Source organism: Triturus cristatus, chromosome 3_1, assembly GCF_964204655.1.
Source record: "Triturus cristatus chromosome 3_1, aTriCri1.1, whole genome shotgun sequence".
Lineage (NCBI taxonomy): Eukaryota > Metazoa > Chordata > Amphibia > Caudata > Salamandridae > Triturus > Triturus cristatus.
In genome coordinates, this window is record NC_140583.1 from 344,713,208 (window position 1) to 344,729,169 (window position 15,962).

Consider the following 15,962-nt stretch of genomic DNA (forward strand, 5'->3'; position numbering starts at 1 on the left):
CGTATTAGAGATTGGGCCGTTGACATGGACAGAGCCATGATTGCTGAAACAAGGTCTTCAAGCACAGAGGGTGTCCCAAAAAATGGGAACGAAAGTGGGCAGCATGGAATAAATATAGGGGTGATATATGTTTGTCTCCATCAGTTGAGCTGCGACGTTGCGAAGTTAGATTGCATGACTTATCTGCTGCTGTAGTGGAGCCACCGGACTGAGGGTCAAGATGTTTTCAAAGTAATGAAACCAACTCATACAGATTGTGTAGCTAATGTATGTTGTAGCTGAAATGCAATGCTGTGCTGTTTGCTATATCCATCAATAAAATAAAACATGCCTTCAAATTACATGCACAAGTAACTGCCCAAGTATTTATTTGCAACAAAATCTGTTTGAGGTAAAGAGCTGGTTCAATTTCTAAATTGTAGATCATGCTCACAGAATTGTAGATAAACTTTCAATCAATTAATCAATCAATCAGCATAGAACAGTGCTGTTTGGAGGTGAGGGGGTAGGTCATTCCAGGTCTTGGCGGCGATGTAGGAAATGGAGCAGCCCTGCTGTAACAGATGCAGGGGGGTGTGGGAGAAGGCGAGTGAGGAGGAAAGCAGGTGTTTAGAGGTTTGATGGAAATTCAGTCATTGGTCCTTGAAGGTCCTTGATTGTGGAGGGCTTTGTAGAGTGCATGAGGATCTTGAACTGACATCTCTTCTGGATGGGGAGCCAGAGGAGATTTCTGAGATGGGGGTGATGTGTGAACAGTTGGGGAGGTCCAGGATCAGTTTGTCTTTAGCATTCTGCATGGTCTGGAGTCTTCTGAGGAGCTGGGTAAGGATGCCGGTGTAGAGAGCGTAGTGCAGGTAGCTGGTGGAGAAGGCGTGAGTGACGGTCTTTCTAGTGTTGATTGGGATCCATTTGAAGATTCTGCGTAGCATACATAGTGTGTGTGGAAGCAGGAGAAGGTGACTGCATTGACTTGTCTTTTCATGGTCAGTTGGCTATCGAGGATTGTCCCTAGGTTGCGTGAGGGGTTGGTGTTGGAGATGGTCCAAGTTCAGCTGGCCACCAGCTGTGGTCTCTGACGGACGTGTTATTCCCGAAGATCAGTACTTTTGTCTTGTCAGAGTTGAGACTGAGGCAGTTATCTCTCATCCAGTTGGCTACGTTGGTCATGGCGTTGGAGAAATGGATTTTAGTGTTGGTGGGGTCCTTGGTGAGCAAGAGAATAAGTTGAGTGTCGTCTGCATAGGAAATATGTTGAGGCCGTGGGCTCTGACGACGTCTGCAAGGGGGTCATGGAGGTGTTGAACAAGGTGGAGCTGAGGGATGATCCTTGGGGTACGCCGCATATGATGTCCTTGGGTGCAGGGATGAAGGGAGGCAGCCGGGTACTCTGTTGGTGTCCTGTAAGCAATGAGGCGATCCACTTGATGGTGTTTTGCTGTCTGCCGATGTTGTAGAGTCTGTTGGTAAGGGTGATGTGGGTGTTGTTGGAGACCGTGCTGAATGCCGCAAAGAGCTTAAGGAGGATCAGGGCCACAGGTCCTCTGCGGTCAAAGAGAATTCTGATGTCATTTGCAGCAGCAATCAGCGCGGTCTCAGTGCTGTTGTCGGTATAGAATTCTGATTGTGAGGCATCCAGTAGGTGGTTTTGTTACAGGAATTCGGTTGGTTGATGGTTTTCTTGAGTACTTTAGCTGGGTAGGGGAGCATGCAGATCGGTCAATAATGTTTGAGATCGCTGGACTCAGCGGAGGGTTGCTTTAGGAGGGTCTGACATCTGCCTGTTTCCATATGTCTGGGAAGGTTGCTGTGGTGATAGAGGTGTTGAGGCTACTGATTAGTTCAGTGCTGATTGGGTTCATTTCGAGGTTGAAAAGGTGGTGGGGCAGGCATCGGTGGGCACCCCGGAGTGGACGGAAGATATGATGGCTGCGGTGGTCTGGGCAGTTAGCGTAGTCCAGCTGGTGATCGTTTGGTTGGTTTTCACTTGTTGGTTGAGGTTTAGGGTGGTGGGTTGGAGGTCGAAGTTGTTGTAGATGATGGCAATCTTGCTGTGGAAGATGGAAGAAGTCTGACAGGGAGTCGCAGAGTTCTTGGGATGGGTGGATGGAGTTCTCTGTGGCTGGAGAATTCTTTGACTATTTTGAAGAGTTACTTAGTATCGTTGGTCGCAGTGTCAACTCAGGCGGTGATGGCTGCTTTCTTGGCTTCCTTGATGTGCTGGTGAAAGCTGCTCAGGGTTGTTTTGTGAGCAGCTCTGTTGTCGGGGTTCTTTGTAATGCGCCATCTCTTCTCCAGATGGTAGCATTTTCCCTTGGTTGTCCTAAGCTCTGGGGTGTACCAGCTGGCTTCTTTTGAGGTTTTGCTGGCTTTTGTTGATTTAAGTGGGGTGACTCTGTAGGCGCAGTTGGTGATCCGGGGGAGTAGTTCTGGATGGCCTGGTTGAGGTATGCTGAGGCTTCGGGTTGGGTGGTGGTGAGGGCCTGTGTCCACAGAGGGTCGGTGACCTTGCACCAGCAGCAGTGGGAAGAGATGTGACACTTTGTGATGGTGTGCTGGGCATTGGAGATGGTGAAGTGTACAATGACGTGTTCAGTCAAGGTGAGTTCTGTGGTGTGCCTGAATTTCATTTGGTCGCTGGAGGTGAAAATGGGGCTGAGTGTGTGTCCAGCCTTGTGTGTGGGTTCAGTTGGGTGAGGCCGATGCTGTTCAGGTTGTCGGGGGTTTGAGGAGGGGTTGAGCCACATTTCAGTATTGAAGGCAATGTCCGTGGAGAGGGTGGTGATCATGTCCCAGATTTCCTCAGCGGGAGCGGCCGTTGAGCAGGATATAATGGTGTGGTTTTGAGTTGTTTGTGGCCTTCTGGGCAGGAGTGTGCAGGATCCTACGTAAGCTGTATTGCAGGAGAAGTTGCAGTGACTATAAATCCACAATTACAAGGAATGCAAAGGACTAAGTTGTATTTTTAATATTGCATTGAAAATAAATAATAATGGACACGTGAATAACTACAGTGAAGAAAGATTTGCCTTTCCAAAATGACTGATTGCTGCACCACCCAATCCTCATTTAAATACAATATGCCAAGCTAAGATCAGTCCTCTAATGTACAAATATGAAGTTGTCATAGAAGATAGGAACAGTCTTTTTGTGTGCCAGGTATAACAAAAGTTTCAGAACTAGGACTACCACAATAATTTTGATATCAAAATAATGTTTAAGTACATTTGCAAAACTACATACCCAAACATAAATCCCATTTAGCTCTTACCACTGATGTGATCTCGTTATGACGCAGGTTCAGTTCTGCTAATGAATCCAGGCCATTAAGATTTTCAACAACGGTTATGAAATTCCTAGCAAGGTTTAATACACGGAGTTGCCCCAAATGACATAAATTTTCTATTTTGGTAATCTGTAATGAAACAATTCAGAATTACTCAAATTACGGACACGAAGCAAAAACAGTAATATGTTCTTAACCTTATAATGACTTTCTTAGTATGTTAGTAATGAATGCCCTGCTAGGATCAAATAGATATATGTATGTTTACTTGAAGTCAAACTATTCTTATAATGTATGTCTGCTTTTTATTTATTCTAACAACAAGGTTTCTTCCAATAGCCTCCTTGTGATACTCAGTGCCTGATTTAGAGTTTGGCCTGACGGGTTAACAATTCAAATATAACGGATATCCCATCTACCTTGTTACAAATGCATTATATCTTATTACACTTGTAATAAGACAAAGAGGATATCTGTCACATTCAGGGTCTTCACACAATGATAGGCACTTCTGAAAAATGTGCTGATGGGTACCTAAGTCTCCAATATCTCGCACATATTCATAGACTTTGTGTTAAATGGGGGTCCCTGTGCCACAGGGACAGAAGCCTGCGTTACACCCCTGGTCAAGTTTATGATGCAGTAACTAGTCCACCAAACTCTAAGTCAGGCCCTATGCCTTGACCAGCCTCAGTAAGTTAAACAAGTATTGGTAAAGGCAATAGGTCTCACCCTAGGGACTTATTGGCTTTGATAATGATTGTATCCATGCTGTACAGCAGTGCAGCTGCTGTGTAGCACGGATAAAGATAATATAACCAAAAAAAGCTACAACATGGCTATCATTTTGTGGTCGCCCACCAAAACTGATGTGCGCACTACAAAATTAGGCAAGCATTGTTTGCTTTCTATGATTTTCTTTGAATTGCTATGAATTAGTAATGAGAAATGTAAAAATGAGCTTTTCTGATATGGCGCTAATGCACTTTTTCATATAATGCCAATGCGCTTTAACAAAAATATGGTCGAGTAGGTTGGGGATGAGGAGCAAGTGGAGAACGAGCCAAAACAGGTGGAGGATAGAAGGACAAGCTAGAGACAATGGAGAATCACACAAAGAACAGTGAGTGGTAGATACGGGGGCTTAAAAAGCCCACAGACAATGGAAGGTGGGCAGACGAAGAAGCACACGGACAACAGAAGGTGGGTGAGCATGTGAGTTGGGAAGCACACGGACAAAGGTGATGATGGGGAATCACATAACAATGGAGTGCGTGCAGGGATGGAGGAGTTCAAGTATAATGGAAGGTGGGGAGGGAAGAGGAAGCACACGAGCAATGGAGGAAGGGCTGGTGGTAATGTGGAATCACATTGACAACAGAGGGTGAGTATGCAGGGATAGGGAAGCACACGTACAACGGAGGAGGAGTGGGAGCAAGAGCAGCCAATGAAGGTAAGCAGGTGGGTGGAAGTAAGAACCACCAATGTGGGAGGAAGAGTAATGGGAGAAACACACATGCAAGAAAGAGGAATATGAAATACACGAGGGAGACAGATAGAAAACACTTGCACTCTTGTAGAGTGCTTAACCAAAAAGAAAAACGTAGCACCTGAAAAGGAAGCAGTGAAAGGACACAAGTAATTGGTTCATTCTCCAGGTGAGAGACAAAACCAGAAGAGGAAGGAAAGCTCACAGAATCTAAGGAATAAGACTTAAAATAATGCTAAGGTAGTTCCCATATTAGGTCTTGTTAAGAAGAGGTATGTGGAACTGGGTTACTTTCTCATACAATGCTGGGTTAGATTTGTTTCATAAGATGTACTGCATTCTCATTTTATTACTTGCCTGTGGTAATACTCTGATAATCGTCACAATAATTGTGTGCCATTTCCTCTCTGCTAATTTAATACATAATAAAGATCTGTAAATATGACATTATTGCGTTCATTGATATCTCAAAACCAAAGTAGAGTCCCACCGAAAAAAAATACATTGCTATGGTCTCTAGCAGGTCTGTTGTGTCACAATACCTCAGAAGTAAGACAGTAAGACTGGTGTCCTGTGTCTCCACTCATAAGTCTGATAGGCCTAGGGGGACCAGAAGATCCACCGGGAGAGCAGAAATATTTGGCTTCCATAAGTGACCTGTAACTTGGTCCCTTAGTAAAGTTTCAGGCCTTTCAGGAACCAATTCTAGATTAGTATGAACAAAATTGCACTACAGTGCTGACATCTGCTCAGTACTTGTAAAATATCCATTCTTTGGATAGGATGTTTACCCTCTTCTTCCAAAAATGTGTTACGCTTAACAGCTAAAAAGGAATTGCAGTTTAACCTGTTAGTAAATGGGTCTAATCTGTGTCTTTCATAAACATATCAGTAAATGGGTATTAAAGGCTTACTGCCCACCTCACTGGATGAGGCGTGCAACCGGCAGAAAGTGACATCACATTCATAGTAGGAGCAGTTCCACAATTCAGCATGAAAACCTCTTATATAATTTTATAGTTTCAGGGCAACTAGCAATGTGTCACCAATCCTTAAGAGCGGGTCCACTCTTGTTCACAGGGCAAACCTGGCTAGTGTTAGTCAATCACTGTTTACAGTCAATGAGAACAAAGCCCTAGGACATGTTCCTCATGGACCGCCTTCATAAACTATTTATCCACAAAGAATTGTTGCGCTCACAAAAAAATGGGCAGTAAAATGGAAAGAAATTCACTTTCAGTTTTGGGTGGCTTACAGTGCATCCACATGCCCTCAGAAAACCCTCAAATGGTCCAGAAACCTTAACCAAATCACCTTAACTGACTGAGAAGCAAAATATACCATTTACTACCCCCTCTAACAGACAAGCTAGCAACAGACAAGCTCACATCGCACTATAACTCATCAGTAAAGACTGCCCTTGAACAGATAGCCCCCCTGAAATTAACAAGCATTTGCAATGCAATAGGTCTCGCATTTACAAGAGTTGAGTTATTGGCAAGTGTGAGACCGGCCTCGTGGCGTGGGCCCTCCCGACCAGCAAGTTACCCTACAACCACGCCGAACCTCGTGGACACGGCCTTCCGGCTCCCGTGGGCCAACATCCCGAGGGCCGACCAGATCCCCAACACGCATGCCCGGCCGAGGGAGAACGAAACCCCCACCCCAAACCAGACCGAGAGGCGCCGACCCTGTCACACCTCTGGTCTCCCCCCCGAGGGAGGTTTCGATCGACCACCAAGCCCCCGGTGAGCGGGCGCCTCGCCTGCTGGTTGTCTGGAGTCCCTCCCAGACCCACCTGAACAGATCAAAGGGCCGAGCGACAAGAAACCCCGACACACCGCCCCCCCCAGGCACCAGACCCCTCTCTGCGAGGACTCCGGACTTCTAAGAGGAGGGGGAGTATATCAAGGGGTGCGGAAAGGACGGGAGCAGAGAAGACCTGGACTGACGAGAGCCTGCTGACCTGGTCGCGGCTCGATCGCTCACCGAACAGAAGAACGCTCCCCGAACTCTGAACCATCTGAGCCCTGCTGACGCCGTCGCGGCTCCCCGAATTCTGAACCATCTGAGCCCTGCTGACGCCGTCGCGGCTCCCCGAATTCTGAACCATCTGAGCCCTGCTGACGCCGTTGCGGCTCCCTGAACTACGACCCTCCGGTGCCTGCTGAGTGACTCGCGGCCCGCTCCTCCAAGAGAATCGGCAGAGATTGCCGAGAGAAGCAACATCCCCTCAGCTCGAGGATTGAGAGCTGTGCGCCGGATACCTCGCAGAGACACTAATTCAAAGACTGTCCCGCTACCCTTTTCCCTCCTCACGAGATCACTGCCGCTTGTGGCATTAATTCTGCACCTGCCTGCCGGATCATAAAGATCCCTGACAACTACCGATAAAAGCATATTGTCTTATAACGACTTACTGTGTGGTGTCCCTCTATCCGAAGAGAGAGTAAGCGCAGCGTGTGCGATCCTAGGTGCGAGATCCTTCCAGGAAGGGCCTCCCTGCTCTTGCTCGGCCTAACTCTGGGTAAGGTGGGCCTCCGGGTGGTCGGGAACACATTCCGCAGCCTCCCCGGGGAACGCCTTCCAACATTTGGTGGCAGCGGTGGCATACAAGCCAACACCTAGAGATCGTGCAGTAGACGGCTTACGCACTACCAAGGAGAAATGGAAGGAGAAACTTCCCTAGGTGCCGCAGGCACCAACCGAGCACGGCATTTCAAAAGGACCAGTTAGAATCTTATACGCACCGAGAACTGAAACAATTTTGCAAAGACTTTGGAATCGCTACCACCAGACTAAGCACGAAAGAGGACTTCCAGGGGGCATTAAAAACCTGGATCGAGGCGGGAACTCCCCGGACACAAACAGAAGGAGAGCCTCCCAACGAACCACGAAGCACCCCGGGGAGGAACGGCGCCCCCGAGGGGGGCCTATCCCCAGAGGAACTAGCGGACCGAGAAAGAGGTCGCAACCACGAACTGGAACTAGCAAAATTAAAAATCGAAGGAGAGATAAAACTGGCTGAAAAAAAACTGGCGGTGGAACAGTTACGCCTACAAGGAGAACTAGAGGAAAATAAACAACAGAGAGAACACGAAGAAAGAAAACTCCAACTAGAGCACGAACGTAGCCTAAAAGAAATCGAGCTCAAGGCTAAGAAAGCGGAGGCCCGACCCTCGGAAACCCAACCCATTTCCTCCACCACGGAACCAAAGGTCCACATCCCCAAAGATGTGGTGAAAGAATACTATAAGAACGACGACATTCAGCAATGGTTCAAGGCCTACGAAGTCGCCATGACCTCCCACCGAGTCCCGCAGAAAGACTGGGGGGCTGGGCTGTGGGGCCGGTTCCTGAGCGAGGGGAGAGATACCCTGCTGGACCTGCCCTCCACGGTGATGAACTCCTACAGTCACATGAAAGAGGCCATGGTAGCCAGATATGGGCTCACCCCTGAAATGTACCGGCAACGGTTTAGAGACTGCAAAAAGATACCCGGTACCACCTGGGTGGAGTACGTGAACTTTTACAGCCGGGCCTTGGACGGATGGATCAAGGGCAGCATAGTCTCCACCTTTGAGGAGCTGTTCGACCTAATCGCATGGGAACACTTGTCCGCTAATTGCTTCGTAGAGCTGCGCCAGCACCTCCTGGACAGCAAACTCACAGACCCTCGAAAACTGGCCGTCGAGGCTGACCGGTGGGTGAACACCCGGGCCTCCCGGGGCCCCGTGGGAGACTACGGTCGCCACAGTCAGGGACCCCCCCGCCAGAGGGGCGGAGGGAATCAAGGCCGGCAAAGGGAGCTCCCGGGGGGATCCCCGCTCAGCCCTCTCAGAGGACAATCTCTGCCCTTTCCAGCTCCACCTCCGGCCAGCACCGGGCCACCAGGGAGGCCGGGGCCCCGAGTGAGGATCACCTGTTTACACTGCCAACAGACCGGACACTATGCCAGTGACCCTCAATGTCCCCTGTACCAGCGGACCGCCACAACAACCCCGCCGGCTCGACAGATGGCCTCCGTAGCCCTGGGGGAAGAGATGGAAGACTCCGTAGAATGGGAACCAGCCGCCATGGCCTTGGTCTCCCTAGGGGACCGGGAGATGATCCCCGGAACGTCCCTGCCCGCCAACACGAAGAAGTACCGACAGCAGGTAACGGTCAACGGTCACCGCATTGAGGGCCTCCGGGACACGGGGCGAGTGTCACGGCGGTTCATTGTCACCTGATTTCCGAAGATCAGATCCTGCCTGGCGCCTTTTGCCCCGTCATATCATCAGACAATTCCGAGAGCCTCTGCCGGATGGCCCTAGTCCCCTTCGAATGGGGGGGGAGTCACCGGCAAGTTAAAGGTGGCGGTCCGAACCTCCCAGCCCGTGGACTGCCTCCAGGGCAACGACCTTGAGAACTCCCCGTGGGGACAAGTGGAACGAAGAGCCCACCTCGAGATGATGGGCCTACCCGAGTGGGTATGCGCCACCACGCGCTCGATGACTCTCAGGGCGCCTTCCTCCGAGGGGGGAGAGGCCATGCCGCTGAGCACCGCCACCATCCCCGAGATCCAGAATACACCACCAGAGGCCAACGACCCCCTTCTGGACGAACCAACCGCTCACGACGAAGGATCAGTGCCTTCCGACCCCGAAACCCTGACCAAACTCGGGGACTTGCCAGAACTGGCCCCGTGGCCCTGCGAAGGGGGCCCCTCCTGTGAAGAGTTCTGCCAAGAAAAATCCACCTGCCCGTCCCTCATTGGACCCCGACAACAGGCCGAGGCCCAAGCAGCAGGCGACCAGACTGGCACCCACTGGGTATACTGGGAGAACGGACTGCTGTACAGCGAACAGAAGTCGGCCGAGTTGGGATCGGCCCGAGTACTAGTGGTACCCCTACGCTTCCGAAGTCTTCTCCTGGGCCTGGCCCATGATGTACCCCTGGCCGGACACTTAGGCCAAGATAAGACCTACCAACGACTCGTCACCCACTTCTATTGGCCCAAGATGCGAGCAAATGTGGAGGCCCACTGCAAGTCCTGCCCCACGTGCCAGGCCAGCGAAAAGAGTGGGGGCAAGCGCAAGGCTCCGCTACAACCCTTCCCCGTCGTCAGTACCCCTTTTGAGCGGGTAGGAATCGACATTGTAGGACCGCTGGACCCCAAGACCGCCCAGGGCCATCCTCGTCCTGGTGGATCATGCCACCCGTTACCCCGAAGCCATCCCTCTCCGCACCGTGACGGCCCCCGTGGTGGGCCGGGCCTTGATGGGGATCTTCTCCCGCATGGGGTTCCCCCGCGAAGTCATGAGTGACCGGGGTACGAACTTTATCTCCCGATATATGAAGTCCCTCTGGCAGCAGTGCGGAGTATCGTACAAATTCACCACCCCGTACCACCCCCAAGGAAACGGCCTAGTCGAGCGCTTTAACAAAACACTGAAAGGGATGATCATGGGCCTCGAGGAACCCCTACGCCGGAGGTGGGACGTCCTCCTCCCCTGCCTCCTGTTCGCCTACCGGGAGGTTCCCCAAAAATCCCTGGGATTCAGCCCATTTGAACTACTATATGGACACCCCGTCCGGGGACCCCTGAGCCTGGTCAAGGAGGGGTGGGAGACAACCTCCCGGGGGACCCCTCCGGATGTGTTCCGATACATCTTGGCGCTCCGCAACCAGACCCGGAAATTCAGAGAACTCGCAGAAGCGAACCTCGAGGCTAGTCAGGAAGAAATGAAGCGCTGGTATGACCAGAATGCTACGCTGGTCGAGTTTCAGCCGGGCCAACAAGTATGGGTCATGGCCCCGGTGAGACCCTGCGCCCTCCAAGATAAATGGACTGGACCCTTCAAGGTGGTCGAGCGGAAGAGCCAAGTCACCTATCTCGTCGATGTACAGTCCCCGCGGAACCCCCTCCGGGTCCTCCACGTGAACCGCCTCAAACCTCACTTTGTACGGACAGAATTGAGTTTACTCCTGGCCACCGACGATGGGGCCGAAGAAGACACCGAGCCCCTTCCAGACCCCCTGGGGGCGAAAGAGACCGATGGGTCCGTGGAGGGAGTGAAACTGTCAACCGCCCTCACAGCCCAACCGTCCGACGACTGCCGCCAGCTACTAGGGCAGTTCGCGGACCTCTTCTCCCTGACCCCTGGGGTCACCAACTGGTGTGTCCACGACGTGAACACCGGTGACAGCCCGCCAGTGAGACATCGGGCCTACCGGGTCCCTGATCGGGTCCGAACCTGCATCCAGACCGAGGTGGCGAAGATGCTAGCCCTCGCGGTGATTGAACCCTCCGACAGCCCCTGGGCCAGCCCGGTAGTCCTGGTTCCGAAAGCAACTACCCCGGGTGTTGCCCCCGAGCTGAGGTTTTGCGTGGACCACCGAGGACTCAATGCGGTCACCCGAGCGGACGCTCACCCTATCCCCCGTGCCGACGAGCTCATTGACCGCCTTGGGGCCGCTCGCTACCTCAGCACCTTCGACCCAACAAGTGGATACTGGCAGATTGCCCTCACCGAGGGAGCCAAGGAGCGCTCCGCCTTCTCCACCCCGGATGGGCACTACCGCTTTAGGGTGATGCCGTTTGGAATGAAGAATGCCCCGGCCACCTTCCAGCGGCTGGTGAACAGGGTCCTGTCCGGACTAGAGGGGTTCAGCGCAGCATACCTCGACGACATAGCAGTCTTCAGCTCCCAATGGACCGAGCACCTCCAGCACCTCCGTCAAGTCCTGCTGGCTCTGCGCCGGGCCGGCCTCACCATCAAAGCCAGCAAATGTCAAATTGGGCACGGCTCCGTAACCTATCTGGGGCACCAGGTGGGAAGTGGGCAGGTCGCCCCCCTCCAGCCGAAGATCGACGCCATCCTGTCCTGGGAACCCCCCGCAACCCAAACGGAAGTCCGGGCCTTCCTGGGCCTCACCGGCTACTACCGAAGGTTTATCAAGAACTATGGCAGCATCGCAGGCCCCCTCACAGAACTAACCTCCAAAAAACACCCCAAGAAAGTACACTGGACTCCCTCCTGCCAGAAGGCGTTCGACACCCTCAAGGCCGCCATGTGCGCAGCTCCAGTGCTCAAAGCACCCGACTACGCCCAGGAGTTTGTGGTCCAGACGGACGCCTCGGAACACGGCATCGGGGCAGTCCTCTCCCAGTTCGACGACAAGGGCATAGATCGGCCCATAGCCTTCATCAGCCGAAGGTTGCTGCCCCGGGAACAGCGGTGGAGCACCATTGAGAGAGAGACCTTCGCAGTAGTCTGGGCCCTCAAAAAGCTACGACCCTACCTGTTCGGAACCCACTTCCGAGTACAAACGGATCACCGCCCCTTGCGGTGGCTGATGCAGATGCGAGGGGAAAACCCCAAGTTGCTACGCTGGTCCATCTCCCTCCAAGGGATGGATTTCACGGTGGAACATCACCCCGGGACGGACCACGCCAACGCGGACGGCCTGTCCCGATTCTTCCGCTTCAGCGAGGAGAACCCCCAAGTGGATGGGTAGTTCTCCCCGCCTTTCAGCTGGGGGGGGGCACGTGTGAGACCGGCCTCGTGGCATGGGCCCTCCCGACCAGCAAGTTACCCTGCAACCACGCCGAACCTCGTGGACACGGCCTTCCGGCTCCCGTGGGCCAACATCCCGAGGGCCGACCAGATCCCCAACACGCATGCCCGGCCGAGGGAGAACGAAACCCCCACCCCAAACCAGACCGAGAGGCGCCGACCCTGTCACACCTCTGGTCTCTCCCCCGAGGGAGGTTTCGATCGACCACCAGGCCCCCGGTGAGCGGGCGCCTTGCCTGCTGGTTGTCTGGAGTCCCTCCCAGACCCACCTGAACAGATCAAAGGGCCGAGCGACAGGAAACCCTGACACACCGCCCCCCCCAGGCACCAGACCCCTCTCCGCGAGGACTCCGGACTTCTAAGAGGAGGGGGAGTATATCAAGGGGTGCGGAAAGGATGGGAGCAGAGAAGACCTGGACTGACGAGAGCCTGCTGACCTGGTCGCGGCTCGATCGCTCACCGAACAGAAGAACGCTCCCCGAACTCTGAACCATCTGAGCCCTGCTGACGCCGTCGCGGCTCCCCGAATTCTGAACCATCTGAGCCCTGCTGACGCCGTCGCGGCTCCCCGAATTCTGAACCATCTGAGCCCTGCTGACGCCGTCGCGGCTCCCTGAACTACGACCCTCCGGTGCCTGCTGAGTGACTCGCGGCCCGCTCCTCCAAGAGAATCGGCAGAGATCGCCGAGAGAAGCAACATCCCCTCAGCTCGAGGTTTGAGAGCTGTGCGCCGGATACCTTGCAGAGACACTAATTCAAAGACTGTCCCGCCACCCTTTTCCCTCCTCACGAGATCGCTGCCGCTTGTGGCATTAATTCTGCACCTGCCTGCCGGATCATAAAGATCCCTGACAACTACCGATAAAAGCATATTGTCTTATAACGACTTACTGTGTGGTGTCCCTCTATCAGAAGGGAGAGTAAGCGCAGCGTGTGCGATCCTAGGTGCGAGATCCTTCCAGGAAGGGCCTCCCTGCTCTTGCTCGGCCAAACTCTGGGTAAGGTGGGCCTCCGGGTGGTCGGGAACACATTCCGCAGCCTCCCCGGGGAACGCCTTCCAACAGCAAGCAAGTGCGAGACCTATTGCATTGCGAATACATTTTTTGTAAAGAACAGTTGCCATCCTTTCTATTATGTATAAAAAGCCAACTCAAACTTATAGGCAATAAGAACTGTAAACAAGTGACCTATCAGGCACACTGTCCTGTCGCGTTTAGGCACAACAATAAATTACTACTCTTATTAGCTTTTTTTTGTGTTGTCAGTCATATCTCTCTTCAGTTTCCCTCTCAAGTTCCATCACCCACTTCCCGTTCATTCCTGCTTTGCGGAAGCCGGGTGCCTGGCTTATGTACAGTTGTTCACCCTAAGCGGCCTCCGTAGCTACTTCGGGTGCAGCCTGCTGTAACTTTGATTCTGTTGCTCCCCTTAAGTAAGAGAAAAGGGAGAGCATTGTCTTCCAAAATGGCTGACACGTAGAGGCTGAGAGGCATCAGGGCTGAAGCCCAGGAGCACCGGGGAGCCGCCACCTCAGTGGCAGAGGTGCCTGAGCAGCTTCAAGCCCAGCCAGAGGCAGCAATGACTGGGTGTGGCCCATCCTAAAATGTGGCCACCAGGTGCCCGTGACCCACTCCACAGCATGTCAGACACATCGCACCAGGTGAAAGTCTACACATTGAATGAGGACTGGCAATTGGAAGACTGGGGCACTGGACATGTATTTTCCACTTACGTGGAGTGGCTCAAGGGGATGTACCTGCTTGTGCGAGCCGAGTCTCCTGGTGAGAACCTATCAAGAATGAGAGTTACGCTCTAGGGCAGCGTTGCGTGTGATACAATGAGCGAATACTTTATTCTTCATGTAGTTATGAAGGATTAAGGGATTAAGTTTATGGTTTTGAAAGAGGACACGTGAGCGGTACTGGCCTGAGTGATAGGTCAGTGCCAGGAATAGAGCTTGGTGAAAACCAATTAACGAAATAGTGCTGGGAGGCTGTAAGTAATATCTGTGACTGGGGGTGAGTGTCTGAAAAGTTTCGGAGCTCCGTCCATCATCTCTTTGTGATTGCTTTGTTAGCCCTAAGTTGGCAGGGTATGCCCAGACGTGGGTCCCTTGCTCACTTTGCCACTGGATTCAAGCTAGCCTGGCTGATGAGGGCTGTAAGCCCGAAACCGGTCCAAGGATACTTGTTTCAGGTCCAGGGAAGACATGGCTTGGCAGTTCTGGACGGACTGTTCCCATGAGGCACAGGGTCAAGACTTATTTGCATATAGCTGTGGTTGAACTGGGGTGGCAAAGTGAGCTAACGAACGATGATGGATTCAACCCAGATCTGTGACTAGGGGTGAGTGTCTGAAATGTTTCAGTGCTCCGTCCATCATCTCCTTGTGCTTGCCTTTTCCCGAGTAACAACACACATAAAAGGGCCAGTCCTCATGGGACGTTAAAAATAAGACGGCACTAAGAAGGTACTACTAAGCCTACTGGCCAATGAAAAGCCACAGTTTACAAAGGACAATGACACAAGCCAATGAAAAATATTGGCGGAGAGTGGGCAGAGCTTCAAGTCCACACCTAACTACAGCATGCCTAAGAGAGCAGCGCATGCGCTGCCCTAGCTCAACCTAAAATGAGTCAGAGGCACTCCCTCAACAACCTGCTGAAGAGCTGCTGAAGGACTATGGAGTATGTAAAGAACAATGGTTCAAGTGTGGCCTAAAAGGTCCAAAAGCAAGAGGGGTGACCCAGAGAGGGGCACTGTTTTTTTAAAGATGAAATCAATTCAGTAGGGAGCAAGAGACAAAGTCCGTAAAGGGTCATGTAGGTCAAAAGATGACAGATATTTATTTGAACAAATTCCATTTTAGAGTGCTCACATAAATAAGAAAGCGTGGTGTGAAATAGTGATAGTGGATTTTTTTTAAAAGGCATCGCATTGACAACAATAAAGTTGAACTCCATAAATGACTTATACAAGTTATGAGGAATTCATGTTGTGGGGTGGTCGACGGCGTTTCAAACCCAATTATTGGGCTTCATCTTCAGGACAATGGTGAGCAAATTGGATTGCGTGGACGCTGGTAGTGGGTCAGAGATAAGTGAATAAAAATTTAGTCCGAGGTAATTTGTATTAACAGTAAACAGCCCGTAAAGAGCTGGGTAGTTCCTAGGGACAGTGCTCCAATGCGGGAGTCAGGGGCTTCACGTAGGCTGTTTTGATTAAGAGCCAAATGAATTCGTTTAAAAATCAATCAGATGTTTGATTGAGCAGCTGGGCAGTACATAGCTCCGCCTGGGGAATATCAATTTCTTTTGAAGGGCTACAGGGCAACGAATGGGTGCCTGAAGCCGAGCAGTCAGAGACGTCCTGCTGCTGCTGGCCGTTGAATGCCATATCGGGGTACCCTTCTCTCCTAAAACCTCGAAAGACTATGGAGAGTGAACCCGTCCACTATTCACCTCTACCAGCTCAGAAGAGAACGTAGGAAATACAAAAACCACATCCTAAAGAAAAACAACATTCTTTTGCAATGCGCTAGATAAAGCAAGAAACCGCCCCAAACAGCTCTTTAACATATTCCAAAAAAAAATCTCCAAACGAACCAAAGATACTTGCCCGCGCTCAAA

General features: G+C 51.9%; 1 protein-coding gene across 1 annotated transcript in view; it reads right to left on the reverse strand.

Annotated features, from left to right (window-relative positions):
- Positions 1 to 15,962, reverse strand: part of LRRC49 (leucine rich repeat containing 49) — an 862,677-nt gene that overhangs the window by 430,785 nt on the left and 415,930 nt on the right. Inside the window, exon 8 of the mRNA XM_085644059.1 lies at positions 3,269 to 3,412. Coding sequence (XP_085500185.1) covers positions 3,269 to 3,412 — 144 coding nt within the window. The remainder of the gene's footprint in view (positions 1 to 3,268; positions 3,413 to 15,962) is intronic.